The sequence below is a fragment of the Caloenas nicobarica genome, chromosome 1, assembly GCF_036013445.1.
Source record: "Caloenas nicobarica isolate bCalNic1 chromosome 1, bCalNic1.hap1, whole genome shotgun sequence".
Lineage (NCBI taxonomy): Eukaryota > Metazoa > Chordata > Aves > Columbiformes > Columbidae > Caloenas > Caloenas nicobarica.
Genome location: NC_088245.1, coordinates 110,296,779 through 110,315,844, shown reverse-complemented (window position 1 = coordinate 110,315,844; position 19,066 = coordinate 110,296,779). Strand labels below are relative to the sequence as shown.

Here is a 19,066-nt window from a genome sequence, read left to right as displayed (position 1 = left end):
CATCTCACGAGTTTGAGTTACACCAACCATATAATTCTTTTTCTATGTGAGAATCTCGATCTGCTGTAGTGAATTGTGCATGTTTTGCGTCTTTTTATATGTATTTGAGCACTACTGACAGGACTTCCTGACTTTACCATGTCGTCTTTGTCAAAAGAATTGCGTAGTGCTAACTGAAACCAAGTATTTCCCCCATGTTTAACTTCCATAGTCTCAGGGAAAAGTTCCGAGGGGGTCAGAGTATTCCTCGTGTTTACCTTCCCAGATTGCTGAAGCTGTATGAAGCGCGTGGGATTGTACTTGTGGTGGTGACACTGGTGTCAATGCAAGGCACGGCCTGAGCACTTTCCCCTCTGCTGGTGTAGCAATGGCCTTCGTTTTCACCCCTGAAAAGGAAGAAATTGCTCTGCTGTCATCTTGCACCTCTTGGAAATCCCTGTTGGCTAATATATTTCCAAGTTGCTTGGGTGTCCTTGGTCGGCTGAGGATGTTCCATGGGATTTGCCTCGTGTCACACATGCTCTCACTTTTTTCTCTGGTTCTTACAGGTAGTTCTGAAGGATTTTTTTTTTTTTAATCTAGCACAGGTGGCAACTTGATACCAATAACCTATTTTAACTTATAATGAAAGCAAAAACATAAAAAATTAAAGTTTCAGAAGAAGGCATTTCAGAGTGTCAAACCTTATATATAAGTATTTCTTCTGCTCCTTCTCAGTTCAATTTTTGCAATCAGGAAGAGTTACTGTCAGGTTATAGTTCTTCTGTCACTGTTTCTCCCGACAGATTATCCAAAACACTGAAACAGTCAGAAAAGAAATGGGCAATGGTAATTAACTGAACTATATATTTTAATGACTCTTCATGGTCTTAAATTTGGGAGCTGATCCAACTAACAACCTTATTGGAAATGTTTTCGCTGATTTCTGAAGGAGCTGGATTTTGGCTCAGTACTGTTCTTCGAAAATAAGGGGAGTGAGGCTGACCTTTGTGTAAGTTAAACAAACTAAATACTTCAGCCAAAGAAATCTCAGTACAAAATTGTTAACACCCAAATAATCAACAAGCTGTACTTCGCAGAAGTTGTGAACCTTACAAAATGATCACAGTTGCTCAATATTAGTTTTGTCCTAGCTTTGCAGTGCAGAGATTTTTTTTTCCCCCATGGTAAACAATAATTACAAGAATGTATGTTTTGCTAAACTTGTTAAACCAGTGTAGGAAGCCGTGCTTTCAGATTTGCAGCCTTGTTCAAAGCAGGACAGAACAAAATAAAGTGACTGGAAGGTTCACAGTTTTCCAGTGCCTTAACTTCTGAAGATTTATGTATCTGCTGTAGATTGAAATTGTCTGGTATCCTTCAGAGCCAATGCCTGGGACCAGGCATACAATTTACCTGCTTCATATTCCCATTTTTCTATAACAACAGACTAGTTCTCAGGCTTTTCAATTAGTGAAATTGCCATCCCTTGATGTTCGGAGAAGTTACATCCAGTTTCTGTACCTGTATAATACCATTCAGTGTTACACACATACAGGAATAAGAATCTGTTCAATCACACTTGAGGAATGTGACATTTTTCTCATCCATAAAACTGCCAAAGCAAGCAAAAGCTTTGGTTTTCACATGTGCCAGCACCATATTGTACTAATTTGTGAGTCTGAAGAGGTAACTTCAAATGCTGTGTTAGAGAGAAACAGTTAAAAGTAGAGACAGTGTCATTCTGTGCACCACTACCCTGTGCTCCTTTCATCCTACAACAGAAACTGAAACTGTGCCAGCCATAGCCCACCTCCACAGGGCAAAAACGTAATGACTTCACGTTATAGGAAGTAGCAGGTGATAACGTACGGTAAAGATACAAATGTTCCAGTGATCACTGGAGGAAACTATCTAGATGCCAATTTTAATTAGTGATTGTGAAAGAACCCTGAAACGTGTGTTAGAGTTTCCTAAATGCATTTCAGGATTAAATGTGTATAAGGTCGGGTGTTACTCCTTTGTGAAAGGTACTCTCAGAATGGAAGCAGTAGTTGAAGGTACCAGATGTGATGGTTTTTGAGGAATGTGAAGCAAAAGAATAGAAGTGTGCAAAACCAGCCTGAACAAATGCCGTGGTACCAAAGAGCAAGGAACTGCAGTAGTACCTCCTGGCTAATGAGTACTTTCCCCAGAAACGCAGGATTATGTCCTGAAAAAGGCATCTTGCTTCTAGATTTGCCTCGTACCTCTCATTCTCTCTCAATAAAATATGCCCTCTTCATTTTTTCTAGCTTCTGTTGAGCTTGGGAAGAGCAACGTGTTGGCTGCATGGACACTACAGTGAGACAGTAAGAATGAAATGAAGAGGTGACTGATGTATAGAAATGAAGATCTAGAAAGCAAAAAATATTTAAAAGCCAAAGACAGGCTTTTCCTCTCAAAAAGGGTGTTACCCTAGACTGAACAAATAAAGCCATGAAGCCAAATTCTGCCATTTAGAAATAGAGTAGTAAAGTTTTCCCCTAATGCTGTTCTATTACATCAAATGACAGTGGGAGTGCCAGTGAAAAAAAAAATCTGGATGATTCTTCATGTGCTGCTTGGCTCTGTCTCGCTGCTTGTTCAAGCTGCACAACAAACCCCTGCAGAAGCGTCTGCTGCTCTTCTGGTCTCTAGGACCCCGTAAGGCTTCAAGCCCTGGCCTGGGGACTTAATGGTGAAGCAAGACAGAGCTTAAGCCAAGAGTTAAGTAAGAACGTAAGTATAGGCTTCACCACTCAACTACACAAATCTTTGCCTATTTCTCAATAACTTGTGTAAGGCAGGATGGCGCACAGCTGGTAGTGGTAGTGGTTCTCTAGTTGGTCTCTGTGTGAGTGGTTACGTTCCATGGACCTCACTGTAACTCCTCTCACTCTTACAAGTGTGTGTGGGTACTGCTAGAAACATTGAAATGCCATTTTCTAACAGCAAGAAGGAAGACACTAGAACACTTTCAGTAATAGACTGTAATAATGTCATGGTATGTGTATATATAGTAAGCATATAATACATTCTTCTTCTCATTCATGGGAGATCTGCATCATGTGCCTTGGTAGAAAGTAAAATAGAAATTAAAACCCTTCAAAAATGGTCATCTTAAAAGTCAGTTATAAGTAACAAAGTGAGCTCAGCATGTCACTGTTAATTATTAAAAAGGCAGCACAGTAAAAGAAGGAATGTACGCCTTTAATTGGAAATCATTTGGTAGACCTATAAACTGATTCCGGTAAATAAGACACTATATTATATATATAAAAATATATGAAGATACTGATGTCAATACCTTTATAGGCAAACGAGGTAAAGATATTCACATCATCTTGCTAGGAAGCTAAGGATTACTGTGAAAATAATTCTTAAGATAAAAAGATTTGATGTGCTAAATACCTAAAGAGACTGGCAACAAATGCAATAGCTTTCGCCTTTTAGCCTCAATTAATTTCCAAAATGTATCCGGCTTGACTGAAACCCGAGATGCATTTGAATTTTGAAAGGAGTTGGACTTTGTTGTGATGGGTGCTTAAGAGCATCAAAAGGGTGTTTGTATTCTCACTTTTTTGTGACTCATTTGTCAGTGCTCGAAAGGGAGTGATTGAAAAATGTGGAACGAGAGCTACTGATGGCTACAGTGAGAAGTCAAGGATTTTAATTATGGAAGGAACAGTTGGGTGTTTAACTGCAGCGACACCGAAAGTGAAACTATATGCAGTTGAATTACACTGGAGTTTTTTTGCGTTGTATGTATGGGGTTTTTTTCTACATGTCCCCTGTCTTAGAATATCGGATCTTTATTTGGAAAGCACTGACTATATTTTGGATGCTGTCAGAATGCGACACAGCTGATGAGAAAGCACACGCTGCAATTCAAGTACTGTTTTACCCCAGATGTGAATGCAGTAATGCCCCTCCTGCAGTTAAAGGCAGGTCAGTGGGAAGGCACAAAGAGCTCTGCAATGGCATCTGTCCTTAACATTCAATTTACTGTCTGAAAGTACGACTTCAGACCTCATAGCTGCCAAACCTCTGACACAATTTTTTTTTTCCAAGTTAGGAAGTGAATAAGTGACTCTGCAAATCAATGCAACGGAGAAAGAGTCCTATTAGCAGTCTTCACTCATCAGTCACTTAAGTACATTTAGGATGCAATTCTTCATTGCTAAAGATGGAATTTTCATAACCAAAACCATAATAAAATACCATTATTGTCTGTTATCTTGTGGTTTGGGTACCGAAGCTCATCTTGTACCATTTGTTCATGGCATTTCTGATATGCCATTACCTTGCAAGCATCAGCTGCTGCCTGTGAAATACAGCAGAAAAATACAATAAAGCTTTAAAAAGAAAATGCACAAACCTGAGGTCTTCTTGTTTCACCTCAAATGGCTCCTGACAATCCCATGTGCCAACAAACAAGAAGGGCTGTCTGCTGATTTTACAAACAGCTCGTTGAGATGCATCGCCCAATTCTGCTATGCGATGGTTAAATATCCTCATTAGTCTCAAAAATACTTGCTCCTGCTATAGCTAGTTCTATTAAGTCTGTAAAGAGACTGCAATAAAGAAGTACAGGAATTTTCTTTAAGAGGGAACAACAAAAATTATCACAAAGAAATTTAAAGATAATAAGAGGGAGCGTACCTCATCTGGCTTTCGACAATATCCTTTCTAGTAGACTAGCTGCTACCTTATTCTTCAGCTGCTTTACCTTTTGCATAAAAATGATTTTTGATAAAAATTTCCAGGACTAATAGAGTGCTATTCTTCATATTCTAAAATAAATTACTACAATTTGGGGGAGGGGACAACCTGAGAAAACTCATAAAGAGAGGATCCACATTATTTTCTTGGTGTTCTTACTGTGCCTAAATTATGAGTGTAGGCTTCTCTCCCCATGCCAGGGAGAAGGAAGAGATGACAGAATGCACTTCACAGCAGTGTTGGGGTGCTGTGACCCCACAGGGGCAGCCTATGGCCAGCCCGTACCCAGGCAGCAGAGGTTTCAAGAGTCAGGGAGTCTGAACCACCCCTTCACCCCAAGTCATAGAATCATTTTGGTTGGAAGAGACCCTCAGGATCATTGAGTCCAACCATAACCTAACTCTGGCACTAAGCCATGTTCCCAAGAACCTCATCCACGCGTCTTTTAAACCCCTCCAGGGATGGTGACTCCACCACTTCCCTGGGCAGCCTGTTCCAATGCCTGACAGCCATTTCTGTGGATAGATTTTTCCTAATTTCCAATCTGAACCTCCCCTGGCACAACTTGAGGCCATTTCCTCTTGTCCTATCACTTGCTACTTGGGAGAAGAGACCAACCCCCTCCATGCTACACCCTCCTTTCAGGTAGTTGCAGACAGCGATCAGGTCTCCCCTCAGCCTCCTTTTCTCCAGGCTGAACAGCCCCAGTTCCCTCAGCCGCTCCTCATCACACTTGTGCTCCAGGCCCCTCACCAGCTCCCTTCCCTTCTCTGAACTCTCCCCAGCACCTGTGTCTTTCCTGCAGTGAGGGGCCCAAAACCGAACACAGGATTCGAGGTGGGGGCTCAGCAGGGCTGAGTACAGGGTCACTGCCCTGGTCCTGCTGGCCACGCTGATGCTGGGCCTGGGGCTGTGTGAGACCCGATGGAACTGCGATGGTGACCTTACGGCACAGCCTGTGGAACCTGCACTTCCCATATGCAGCAGTTAATCTGAACAAAGAATACAGATAAGTGCTTTCAAGTACCTGTGTTGTAAGCTTCAAGGTGTTAATGCTTTTTTGCTGCTACCTAAAAATTATCAGTATTTAGTAAAAAGAAGGCACTTGTTTGCATTTGAAATGTGGTGTTACGTGACCGAGATGAAGCATGAGGATAAATATCTTACAAAATGTTAAAAATAACAAGCACCAGGATCCTAGTAACTGCTCAGAAAATGATGACACATGAAATAAGTCACCTCATTTGGTGTAGTTGCTATTTTTTTTTTTTTCCCCACTAGTGCATTTGCTGCCTTGGCCTTGAGCGCTGCGGCAGATCTTGAGCACAGCGAGAGGTGGAGACTCCTGACCGGCAAATCTGGAGAAACAAACCAGCAGTGACTTGACTGGCAGCAGGAGGACAGATTTCCCACCATTTAAATCCGAACGGAATATTGCCTTGGTTTATCTTATCTGACAGGAATTTAGTACTCGTTGGTTTATTAATTTATTATTTTGCGGTTAGAAAGGAACGGGACACCCTCGGCTCCCTTTCAGCCCTCGCTGCTGCCGCGGCGGCGGCAGGAGAGTGGTGGGCGGGGCCTCCTCCCCTCTGGCCCCGCCCCCTCGCCGTTGCCGGGTTACCGCGGCGCCGGTGGGCGGGGCCGCGCCGGCCGCGAGGGTAAGGATTCCAAGCGGCCCCGCCTCCCCGCCGGGCTGTTCTTCTTGACGTCACAGCTTAGCGACACGGCCGGTGCCCACCGCCCGCTCGGCGCCGCCATGTTCAAGGTGAGGAAACCGCTGCTCCCCACGCCGTGGCCGTCGCTGTCCCCCGCCCGTCTCGCCGCAGCCCCGCTCCCTTCACAGGGCTCCCCGCCGCCCGTCCCCGCCGCGGGCGGAGGCAGGCGGCGGTCCCTCTCTCCCTCCCTCCCTCCCTCCCTCCCTCCCTTCAGGCCGCCGCCCCACCCCGGGGCCTTGCAACGGGACGCGGCGGTTCCCGCGGAGGCGGCGGGTTGGGCGCGGTGCCGCCGGGCCGCGGCTCTGGGGGTGTCCTTGTGCGGTGCGGTGCGGCGGCGGGGCGAGGCCGGCAGGGGGCGGCCCGGGAGCGCGGCCGGAGGGCCCCGCGCTGAGGCGCCTTGCGGGCGGGAGCTCCGCGCCGGGAGGGGCCGCGTTTCTCCCGCTTCTCGTTTTGAAGCGGGTTCTGTTTACTCGGTTGAGTAGACGCGGTAGCGAAGCCCCCGGTGGTGTTGCCGGCGAGTGATTTTTTTTTTTTTTTTTTTTTTTTATTCCCCTTGGAGCTAAAAACTGTGCTAAAAATCTGTGCTGTCTGGGGACAGCTCTACTCGGAGCACGTTGTCTGTAACTCTCACAAGCTCTTAGTTCTCCTCTTGTTGCAGCTGCATCATCTCTCTTTTTAACATTTCAAAATTGAGTGCCCAGCCCGTGTTGCACAAAAACAAAACACATGCACACTACGTTCCTGATTTAAAATTACTTCTTGGATACAACAATATGGAGTTGTGAGTTAGCGTTATTGCGGAGTTTGGATTCATACAGTTGTGAAAGTCCTGGTCACACGAGTCGCCCTTTATTGCACGTAGGTTGTCGGTGAAAAGGAGAGAATGTGCATGATCTGGGGTTAGAGCCCATAGCTGTTTCAAAGGTCTTTGCCTCTGATAAGAAGAGCCTCAGATCCTTTCAGACTAAAAGCCAGTTGCATGTTTTAAACAAATATTAATCGAATTGTTGTCATGACTACTCAAGAAGCTGGAGTTTTTTAAAAACTGGTGATGCTCAGTTCTTGAGATCAGTCTTTTTTGTAGCTTTTTTGTTTGCCAAATATTGATAATCAATATGCTGAGCAGCCTATGCTTGCTTTACTCTTGCCATTACTACTTCTTTTTTTTTATTTTAAAGTTGGGGCAATTGCTGCAATTCTTACATAAGGATTTATTCTCAAAATCTTTGGGAATTATGTAAATGTTACTGAATTGTCCAGTAGAGGAACCTGTGGGTTTAGGTGCTATGCGTAGTATTACAATTTTTATACGATTATTGAGGTTAGGCAGATTCCTGTGCTTCAGGCCAACCTCATTTTTGCTTCTAAGAGGAAAAGGGGAAGGTGGCTTTTTGTCCTTGATGTCTGTGCTTCAGGAAACAGGAGTGCTCAAGAGTTTGTTTTCTGGTTGGTTATTTTGTTTTAGTTGAGGTTAAGAGGTAGGAGGAAGAATGGAAAAAGAAAAGGAAAATGAAGCAGCTTCGTACATTAGGTCAAATATCAGCCATCACCAAAATATGGCTAAGGATTTTTTTGTTCTTCCTTTTCCCATTTTGACAGGTTGACAATAACAGTAGCAAGTGAACTGAGAAACCACAGACAAGAGGAAAAAAAGACAAAAGTTCTAGTTAATCTTTAGCTCTTTTTTCCCATGTTTGTAGTGAGAACTAATATGGGATTTATTCTTCCCAGAGGCATTTTTTTTAGTTAAGAATCAAGAACTTTGAGAAAGACAGTAATGCAAGACAATGGAAAATGAAATATAGTAGTCTTTTGCCCTCCAGCTTTCAGATAGAGTTTGCTTATGAGTGATCTGGTGTCTACAGATAAATCTGAATTCTTCAGCTAAAGAAAGGAATAAACTTAGTATCTTTTTTATTTCAAGTGAATGCAGAGCATTGCCTAGAGAGAATGTCAGCTCTACCTTTTTTGTATCAACTGAATAGCTGTTAAGACAAGCAGACTAAATGCACAGCTCCATCGAAGTGTTTTACTAAACTAATTGGTTTGTAATGCGTGGTTAATATGGAATTAAGAAATGAGATCCTAAAGTGAATTTTGGAAACAAAAAGTAGAATGGTTTATCTTTCATGTTACCTAATAAACCTCTTATTGTGTGTGTATATACGGTACTTTAGTACCAGTTGTATCTGTCTCATAAACTTAACTGATGTAGAAGACCATTGCAGTTTAGCTTGAACAGTGCATTTAAGGAGAGATTCTTCTTGCCCTTTTCATGTTTAATTTCATTTTGTTTAAACTGTAAATATGAAACCTTTGGAAAATGTCTGCATTTCAAGATTGCATTTCAAGATTTTGATAATACAGTGTTTTCAGTATGAGTAGTTCTGTCATCACTGATATTTGTGAAACCAAGGTGGTTTCATTCTTATGGTCCACTGTTTGTGTGCATCTTTATAGACAAATCTCAAATATTTCGAGCATTTGGATTTACTCTTTCTGCTGGTAACAGATAATTTTCAAACAATATAAATGCTGCTGAACAGCAGCACAAAACACACCTGTTATTTAACACAGCAGACTGGATTTATTTTTCCTAAACAGAGGTTATCAATAATGAATTATACTTAAAGTATTGGTTTTTACGTTGCTGTTGGCTTTCTTTTTTTTTTTCTTTTTTTTTTCTTTTTTTTTTTTTACTGGAAGGGACACTTGCAGAAATGTTAAATAGAAGATGTGAAAACTATGCATGTGTATTCATGTAACAAACTTTTGCTGTATTCAGGAATTAAGTTTTAGACACTTGTCTCGGAGTGGCTCTCTCTGAAGTTTGTGTTTTTCAAGGCTTATTTCAAAAGCCACCCCTGCTACCAGCCTCTTTGGAGTGTAGTGTGTTCCATTAATTTAGTAGTTGATCTACCAAGGCTATTTGTAGTTTTAGACTTATTTGAAATTCAGGCTCACATGAAATATTTGCACTGAATATGGCTGTCCAGGTAACTGGTTGGCGTGGTTTAAATAAATTTTAGAGTGCTCTGAGGAAAGTGAATAGAGTAGAGAATGTCTTGATGTCTTTTCTAGCTGTGTGCTTCATTCTTAAACATTCAAAAAATCACAGAAGTAATATTTTACTGAAAGCATATTTTTCAGAATGAAAATGCATTCAGATTTTTGCCTTTTCAGTGGCAGAGCAGTTTTGCAGTGAAAAAAGGAAAGAATGACGAAATATATTCTACAGATGTTAATGGTCAGTGGCATTCATGTTTTTATCTTGGCTCATGAAAGTATGTGAAAATGCTTTGTTTAAGCAAGCATTATTAAATATTGTTCATGTTTTCCTTGGCTGTGAAACAGAACTGATCTGGTCCTTGTGGTGTTTCATTATAGTGCTGTAATAACGAGTCCATAAATACAAAGAAGGAAAAACTTCCATTTTAAGCTAAGTTTTTCCGTACCTTTTGACCTACCAAATACCTTGTGTCTTTCTGAAAAGCAATGCCATGACCTAGTTCTTGTGTGCTGTTTCTCTACACATAAATGAACATTTTCAGCAAGTTTGACAACTATATAGTCTAGTTTTGAGTTTGAGGAATCTCTTGGTTACATTTAAAAAACGCTCCATCTGCAGAGCAGTGGAATAAATTTAATTTGCAAATACTGATCTGTTTGCAATAAACATGTAGTCTGGATAATTTTAAAGCTGTTTTCTAACAGTTCTGCAATGGGCAGAAGCAAAGTTTCAGAGTAACTGTCCCGTGGCTAGGTTGGTTATCATCATAACAGCCTGAAGGATGTATTGGTTGATCAAGGCTTCTGTGTCACAAGCAGCTAGGTCAATGTCATGTTCCCTTGCGACTTCTGAAAAGGAAGAGGACTTGATGCCTTCTCCTTTTTCATCCCCTTGTCCCTGGCCACATGGTTCCTCTGGTGCTTGTCAGACTGTTTTCGCAGATGGGTTCGACTTACTAACTCCGCACAAAGCTCTCCACTTCTTTTTCAGGGTTAATCTTTTGCCAAATTGGTGAGGTGAATTGCCTCGTGGGGGAAGTGTCTGGCCACCAAAGCTAGGGCAAGGTGAGCAGCGGGACTTCGGATAATGGATGCGGCGAGCAGAGCCAGACCTCTCCAGTTTGGTGGCTGCAGGCTGTTAGATCCACTCATGCTGTCACCCAAGGCAACAAACCACAGGCTGTTGTAACTCTGCATGTTTTTACCTGAGCAGTAATGTGAACGTGAGGCATTGAAAGGTTTCCCATTGGAACTGCCGTTTCTTGAGTTAAACGCTGCTGTTGATAAGGATGTGCATTTGTTGGAAAATGCTTTTTGTGCATTCCTGATTTTTCTCTTCTGTTTTTTAAGTTAAAGCAGTCTCTCCTGGTAAAAAATGCAATGTAATATAGGTCCTGAATACAGGAAGAATTATGTTCACCTTACTCATGTCGGTTGTGTTGTGTGACTGGATTGAATCAAGTATTCAGAAAGAGTCAAGTATCTGTCACAATGTGCTGTAATTCATGTTTCTCACAGAAAAGCAGGAGACATTCCTAAAACTCTAGAAAGCAGTGATTATGTTCTGATACTTTCAACTGTAGGTCTCTCTTCCCCGCCCCCCCCCCCCCCCAATCTAGATGCAGACAATAACTAGAAATAAAATGCAGAACTTTTTGGTACTAACTATGGAAAAATGGAGGTGTTACCAACACTCACAAAGTTGTTTAAAATATGAAAATAATGTTGTTAATATCTATACTGAGAAAGTTACTGAAAATTATGTTTCAAGGGAGAGAAAACAGATCTTTTTGTGAGATGAAAACTTATGAGATTAGCATTTGTATCTACTCTCTCCTTTAGCCTCAGGCTTTTCCAAATACCATCTGAATAATTCAAGTGTTACCACTTCAATGCCTGAGAGCATTAGATTGTCTACCACCAACTCCCTTTTCTCCTAACTTCTAAGCATCATAATATAACACTTATTACCATATATGGGGGCATAAACATTGTCTACCTGGGTGCGTTCAAATGTGTTGCCATTTTGTTTGAACATAATGATTTTAATGTCTTATAATGTTTCCAGGTAATTCGGCTGGGGGCCACCCCTGTTAGCCTGAGCTTGCTCTCTCTCCAGGTTTATGCTGCTGCTTCTTCAGAGAAGGAAACTCCCAAAAAGGAGTTGCTGAAAATTGAGGAGGTAAGTATGGTTAGACCCCTAGGGCACTTCTATCTATATAGAAATATCTGCAGAATTCTGAAAGACATTATATTTTGATGCCTGAAAGCATTTAGCTACATCTCTTCACCCTTTATATTCTTGCCTTTAAACTTACTTCTCGCTTTTCAGTAATGGAGATGTTGATATGGCTTGGCTTCTTTTACCTGAGAGTTGCATTTGATGCCCTCTGCTTGATAGCATCAGGCTTGCTTGTGTGCAAGATCTCTTTCCTACATTAAAGCCTTCTGTTCTTCATTCAGAAATTACCTATTCATATTTGTGGATTTACTTGTGGTCATATTTCAAATCCACAGGAGTGTTTTCTTTGCTTTTTAACCAGGTAGCACTATGTATTTTTTCAAGAGCAAATCAAAAGTTTTTCTTTCTTAAAATATTATCTTTTTTACAGATAAAATTCTTGGCTGGCAATGGTTTGAATCAGATATAGTAGCCTACAGAATTTTATCAGTGTTTCTTTCTTTACAGCATTCAGACCTAAGCAGCAACGAATACAATAAGTAGTGATAATAAAAAAAAGTTACTGTGTTGTTTCTCTAAGATGTTATATCACAAGTGGAGCTTTAAAACACCCTGTCAAACTGTAGACACACCAGCATTGTTGCACAGGCTTTTCACAGTCCCCAACATTAAAAAAAAAAAAAAGTAGTTTAAATAAAGATTCATATCCATGAGAGTTTGTAGATCTTTAAAAATTTTAAGTACTTCAAGCCAAACTGAAGTTTTGTTATATGAGCAGTGAAACACAATGAAACTTATTTTTGTGTATACTTAGGTCTTTAGGATGTGTCTGCATGGGCAGTTCACGTGCATAACAGGAGAGGATCAATAGCTGATGCAGTCTCCTGGCTTCACCCCAGTGAAGTCGCAGTAGCGTGGGCCATCGCATGCCCCACAGCACTGCTGGTGTGGGGCAGTAAACAGGCAGTACGTTCAAGTTACATTTGTGCTGAATAACTGGCTTGCCCATCAGCTTCAGCCAAGCAGAATATGCAAGCTGTGGGGTTTTGGCTGCCTTCCTTAGCATTCACAGGGTATGTTTGTTGGGATCTCTGTCAGCTGTCCAGTTTCAGAAGATGTATGGGAATTTCCGTATCTCTGGGACTTCTGTCCTTGTGCCAGATGTGGCTGTTAGGTTGTCTAACAGGGTCAGAGTTAAACTGATTGTGACTATGATTGCCACAGATGACTGGATTTCCTAAGGAAATGAGACTTAAAATGCTTGTCTTTCCAAGTATTATGGGAAATCCAGTTGCATGAGTTATTGAATTATTTGACAAATTCAATGTCATTGTATTTTTTTATGGTTAGTAGCTTTTTTAATTATGATAGAGATACAGTTGTTTTCCAACTTACCATGAAAAGAAGGCTAGCTTCACTTCAATGCAACGTGTAAACATCAGTTTATAATATACCACATTTATGCTATATTTTGTAGTCTAAAATATAAGCTCTCTATACAAAACACCAGTGCAATATCTAAAATAGGTTTTGTTTTGATCTAAACTTTGCTGTTCATCTTCAACAGTATAGACTTTGGTTTTTTGTTTGTTTTGGTGGGTTTTTTCCTTTGTTTTTTCCTTTTTTTTTCTAAAGGAATACAATTTTAAATATGTTTAGGTAATTGTAATAAATACATCGTGATGCTAAACCCTAAATATGGTAGCTTACTATTTATTATGTGAAGATGCCCATTGCTCTTCAGTTGGATGTTACAGTTCCTTTGTGCTCAGCCCCATGGCGCTATTAAAGCTGTCAGTTGCTGATGTGGTCAATGACGGTAACACTGGGATGTCATACTGTTTTCCTGCTCAGTAACAAACAGACAAATTTGTATCAGATGATACCTTTGTTAGAAGCTACTTAGACTCTTTAATGATGGCTTGTGCAAATATAGAAAATGGTTGATTGTGATTTCAGAGTTCTAGTACATTTAGCATGTGAACTGGGGACCAGAAGTGCTGATTAAGACCAGAAACATTTTTTCACAATTATGTTTTGTGTTTTTATTAAACTAGTTTAATATTAATTTATAACCTGTGACTTGGATCACATAGCAGCTATGGATGAATTGTACAGCAATTGGAAGTCATCATCATCATAGTATATAATTAAACTTTGCTCATAATTGTCTCACAGCTGTGCCTGAATTTTTATTATGCATTGTTTATGTAGTAAGCACTGTGTTAGATGTTCTCTGGTTAGACTGTTCATGCCCTGAAGACCTACTTAACACAATTACACCTTTGTTTTTAACCTCGTGTTTGCTAATATTCACAGCTGTCACTCTACTCCTCTCCAGCTCGTGAGACTAAATATGTGGAGAATCCACAAACCCAGTTGGAAGAGGGGGTTTCACATTTACGGCATGTTTTGGAGCCATATACAGCCTGTTGTCAGGTATAATGATTTTATATCACATCTGGTAGTGGTTCAGTGGTAAGGGTTGATCTGGGATGGTTTTTTTTAGAGTCGGAATTCATAGATAGCAGCAAAGTAAAAGTCGATAGCTATACAAGCATTTTTTCCAAAATGCTGCATTAGTTCAATTTTTCCACAGTTCGGGTCATAGTATTTATCCTCTCCTCACACAAAACCAGTTGTTTCTTTCTACTAATTTGCTGAACTAAACCCCTGCTTTTTCATATTTTGTATCCTGCCAGAAGAATTAAAAGAAAATTAACTAAAGCTTAGAATTGTTATCCTAAATAAACTTAAAGATATCTGGGGATATCCGGATTTGATACTGTCCTGTGACCGATGAAGACAGTGATTAAATTTGCGTTTTCCGTGCTCAAGGGGAAGGCCTTAAATTACCAAGCAGTGTGTTTTGGAGCAGCAATACTGAGTTGGCCTCACTGCAACTGTGACAAAACACAACTTTGCAGAGAATAAATCAGTATTTGCTGAACTGGACTGTTGAGGGAAGGAACGTGGTTCTCTGGAAGACAGAAAATCCCAGGTCACTAGTAGTGGCAAACCTAACTCCCAGACCTTACCTGAAAATTTTCTTATATATTTTGTTAGATAGCATGTTTCTACTAAACAGTCATTAAATACAAAAATAGTCTTTGGAGCATAGAGGAAAACCAAGATCTTTGTCATCAAGGCCTAAATTATTGATACTAGATTTCAGGTTTTCTTGTTCTTTCCTGACCCAGCAAATGTTGAGGCTTTCTTTTGAAGCAAGGGCATCCTTGTCACCTGGGTGCCTCTCGGCAACTTCAGGTGATTCTCTGCTCTGCACTCTGGCTGGTGTGAATCCTCTTCTTAAGCCAAGCTGTTCACATCAGGGTGTCCTTTCTGCCTGGAAGTTCTGTGGTGTGGTACTAACCTTTAACAGTACCAAAACATTTTTTCAGAAATACTCAGGATTACTCAGTCTAGTGATGTGTTTCTAAAGTGCCACCAGCAGGAGCACTGACTTCGGTTTTGAAGGAGAAGGGAGTTTTTCCACAGTCTCTTTAGAACTCTGACCTCCTAAAGGCATGGGTTCAGTTTGGTTGCCTGTGGTAACTGTGACTGGGGAATGGAATTTGAGACAAGGTTAGTTGCCCAGTTGGACTGAGTGCAGGTAAGCCTTGAGCAGTGCTTTATGTCTCACTGGCCTATTGTCTTCCCATTTGCTTTATTTTTTGTCTGCTTGGTGATCACTTACATAAGATGTGCTCTTCTGTTCATGCACAACAAGCCATTTCCTGGCAGTGGTTTACTGACTCATTTTATGAAGTGAGCATGTAAACTTTATGGGTTTGGGGTCATCTTGCTTGCTTAACTGTAGTCAGAGATAGTTTTGGTTTTACACCACTCCCACCCTCTGCTGTGTTAAAGAAAATAACATTTTAGATGTGTCTCGGTTGTCTTTAAAATTAAAAGCATAACTTAGGATAATGAGAATAAAATTTGTTATGTTTGTATATCCATTTGCTTCCTTAACTGTAGTGGGAAGTCAGTCCAAAACACAGACGTAGAAGTGGGCCAGTTATGTGGGAGCTGTGACAGATCAGTCTTACTCTGCAGGTTTTTTTAGAGCATGTTCCTTTTTCATTGGCTTTTAAGAAGACCAACATCCATTTAGAGTTATGTTGTGTGTCACCCACTACCACTTTTTTTTTTCACAACAGGTTGTTTTGTTTTGTTTGTTTGTTTTTTTAAGTCATTCTTGCCAGTGAGGAAATGAAAGTTCTAAAGATACTGTCCCCCATGCAGTATCCCAAACAAATGCTTTCACTTCTGCATGGATACAGCTCAAGTGGTACTGCAAAACCATTCTTTGCTTTAGCTTTGGGCATACATGTTTATGAACTTGTTCCCTAATTGATAGACAGTCTCACACTGTCTCTCTGAAGGATTATTAGCATAGTAACAATTAGCAGGGTTGCTCTTGTTGAGATATATTTTTTTCTACTGTGATAAAAGGCAATGTGATTTCTTTTACTTCCTGCATATTTTCAGTCTGAGAAAAAAAATCTAGAACTAGTTTGTGGGGTTGTTTCAGTGCTCTTTGATTTGCTTTGGACATTATATGGACATCTCATTTTCCAAGTCACTTCAAAAATGCAGTTTTGTTAGCTTGAGATGGTCTGTTGGAAAGTGCAATTTATCACCTTGCAGAATGACTCATGTACCCCTGTGAAGTGCTGGGAAGGAGTTTATTACAGTGTTGTACTTCCTTCCTTTGCATTAGCTCAAGTGTTTTTGCGATACCTGTGTACACTGAGAAACCCGAGATAACCCTGAGTTTCAGCTACCTGATCAGAAACTCAATGAAATATTGAAGTTGACTTCTGTGTTTTGAGGTATTGTATTTCATCTGTGTCCAAAGACTCCTTTGAGAAAAACCTGTATGTATGTATGCTTAATGTAATGTTGAGCAAGCATAGCCCTGTAAGTGAAGGGTGGAAGTGGGAATAAGATGAAGTTATTTTAGGCACCCAACACTTTTTTTTTTGTTCTTTCTTTGTCAGGGCAGTTACATTCTGTAGTTAATATTTCACTTACTAAGTATCTATTTACTGTTGTTTTCTTTTCTTTTTTTTTTTTTTTTAGGAACTTTATGCCAAAGCTATGCCCAAATTAGAAAAAGCTGTTGAGCATGGTAGAGGTAAATCAGTTTAGTTTTCTTAACTAGCAATTTAAAATGCAGGACTATATGATATCTTCTGTTAAAAGAGAATTCCATTAAGCGTCATGATATATGTAGTTTCTAATGCATTTAAGACTACTTCGTTTGCACTGTATATCTGTTTAAATTTCCTTTGTAGGTCATTATGACACTACATTTCTAAACAATTAGAATCCAAGACCTGCGTTCGTGTCAACCTGCGTGTCTAAAAACAACAGTTATGCAGGAAAAGAATAAAAGAAACCCCTCACAACTTATTCCCAGCTAGTAGTATTTACTTGACCCAGCCTAGTAATTGAAGCTTCCTGTGATGTTCATTACTTGTCGCAAGTGTTAGGCCTTTCGTTTGTAATGTTAAGCCTTTTCATTTTAGTTTACTTCCTTGGATCTCCTAAGAATTTTGAAGTAATCCAAAATAATTAATTTTTGTTATGGAAGCATCCTTTCATACTTAATCTCATCAGGACTGAGTATGAATGCTATCTAGAGCTCATTTCACATACCGCACCTCTTTTACTTAAACTTAACAGTGTCAGTCTTTTGAAGTCCTTTGTATGGAAGGTTTTAATATTTTTTCATTCCCCCATCAGACTCCCATCTTGTAGTGAGCTTTGCTTGTGCTGTGTCTTTCCTTTGTTCTGTGATTTGTTTTTTTGTACAGTGTTTTATTGAAACTAATTCTTCTTAACATGTAAATGTAAGAATCCATTTTGAAAATGTTTTTATCACTAATTTGAAAAAGATATAATCAAGATGCAAAAGAGCAAAACAAAACAGATGGCCCAGGAGCAAAGGCAAAAGCTTCTGTGAAAACTGGTAAATACAATACGATGTTCAGTTTCATTCATGTGTCACTAGAGAAGATCTCAACGGCTTTGAATTTTGTGCCAGCAGATCTAAAATGTGCATGATAGTTAAATGTGTTTTGATAACTCTTTATGTTTTGTAACAATATCCAGCATGTATTGATGATTCCTTATCAGAATAACACTTTCACATGACATTAAAGCACTTTGTTCTGACTTCTTTTCAGAGGGCTTTGAACTTCTCCAAAACCCCCCTGCTGGATTTTATCCAAGGCTTGGTGTGATAGGTTTTTCTGGAATTGTTGGGTTGTTTCTTGCTAGAGGTAAGTGGGAACCTTTTGAACTGCTTATGTTATGGTTTGGGCTAAGTAATTTATTTGTGGGGGTTTTTTTAATACTAATTTTTAATTGTGATGCGTGAGATCTGTACGAGCATGTTTCTACAATCTTCCTCTAATTATAAAGAAACTTCAGGTAAAAGTTGTGTAATAACCATCAATTATTGTTTATGAATACTCTGTTTGTTGCTGGAATCTAGTCTTTGATCTTTTCCAATTCTAGCTGCTTATAGCAAAAGTAGGTTTTTTAGCTTAAAAATCTTTTAAATTACTTGAGTTCTTGATCTCATATGTCACTGTGGAAAACTACAGAGGAATAAACTATGGTAAAATACAGAGGTTCCTGAACTATGATACATGTACAATTAGGTGTATATTCAAGTTCTGTAAGAGTATTGTGTGTTCAGACAGAGCTGCTGCAGATGGTGATATTCAGCAGAAGTGCTTGTGAACTGTGAATGTACTATAAATACATGCATGTTATGGGCTGCAGAAATGTGATAGTTAATTTCATCACACTGATTGAAGAAACTAATAGGTTTATGCTTTCATATGAATAAATAGCTTTTAAAGTAGTGTTAATTTTGAAAAAGTATTTTGTGTTTGTATTGAGAGATTCTTAATACAGTAAAATGAAGTAACACAAGAAAACTTGTAGGTAAGAGAACCATGAATTTCTAGAATTTAAATACTAGTGAGGACTTGCTTTGGATAAAAACATGCCTCTGTGGGGCCTGTATATGTTGAACAAACTCCAAGTGTGTGCTTGACTATGTAGAACTGGAAAGCATTCTATGAATATATGCACTCCTCAAAATATTTTCCAGTGAAGATGGTAAAAGCAGTACTTTTTTCCCTAGTTTTTTTTTTTTTAATTAAAATCAAGGTCTCCAGCTTCACCCATTTGAAGTTTGTTCTCTTCAAATTCCTGCTTCTGGAGTTATATGATTATAAATGAGATCAGATTCCAGCCTTTACTACTGTATCAAAATTGAGGGATAGGCAGGGAATCGCAGTCTTGAGGCTGGATCTAAAAGAGCAGGGGGTCATAAGTTTAAGAAAAATAAAAATGCCTCGTAATACAAATGTCTGATTTGTGCATCTTTTAGGATGGGAGCCATAATTTA

The 19,066-nt window shown here is 39.7% G+C and overlaps 1 protein-coding gene across 5 annotated transcripts in view; it reads left to right on the top strand.

Moving 5' to 3' along the window:
* Positions 1-6,426: 6,426 nt before the first annotated feature.
* Positions 6,427-19,066, top strand: part of APOO (apolipoprotein O) — a 32,167-nt gene continuing 19,527 nt past the window's right edge. The window contains exons 1-5 of one of the 5 annotated variants that reach the window (XM_065653252.1): positions 6,427-6,490; positions 11,518-11,631; positions 13,951-14,070; positions 16,720-16,774; positions 17,829-17,924. In XM_065653252.1, coding sequence (XP_065509324.1) covers positions 6,482-6,490; positions 11,518-11,631; positions 13,951-14,070; positions 16,720-16,774; positions 17,829-17,924 — 394 coding nt within the window. In that variant the 5' untranslated portion in view covers positions 6,427-6,481. Of the gene's footprint in view, positions 6,491-9,623; positions 9,688-11,517; positions 11,632-13,950; positions 14,071-16,719; positions 16,775-17,828; positions 17,925-19,066 lie in introns of those variants that run through there. The other 4 variants (XM_065653262.1, XM_065653245.1, XM_065653257.1 and 1 more) reach the window with 4 other exon arrangements.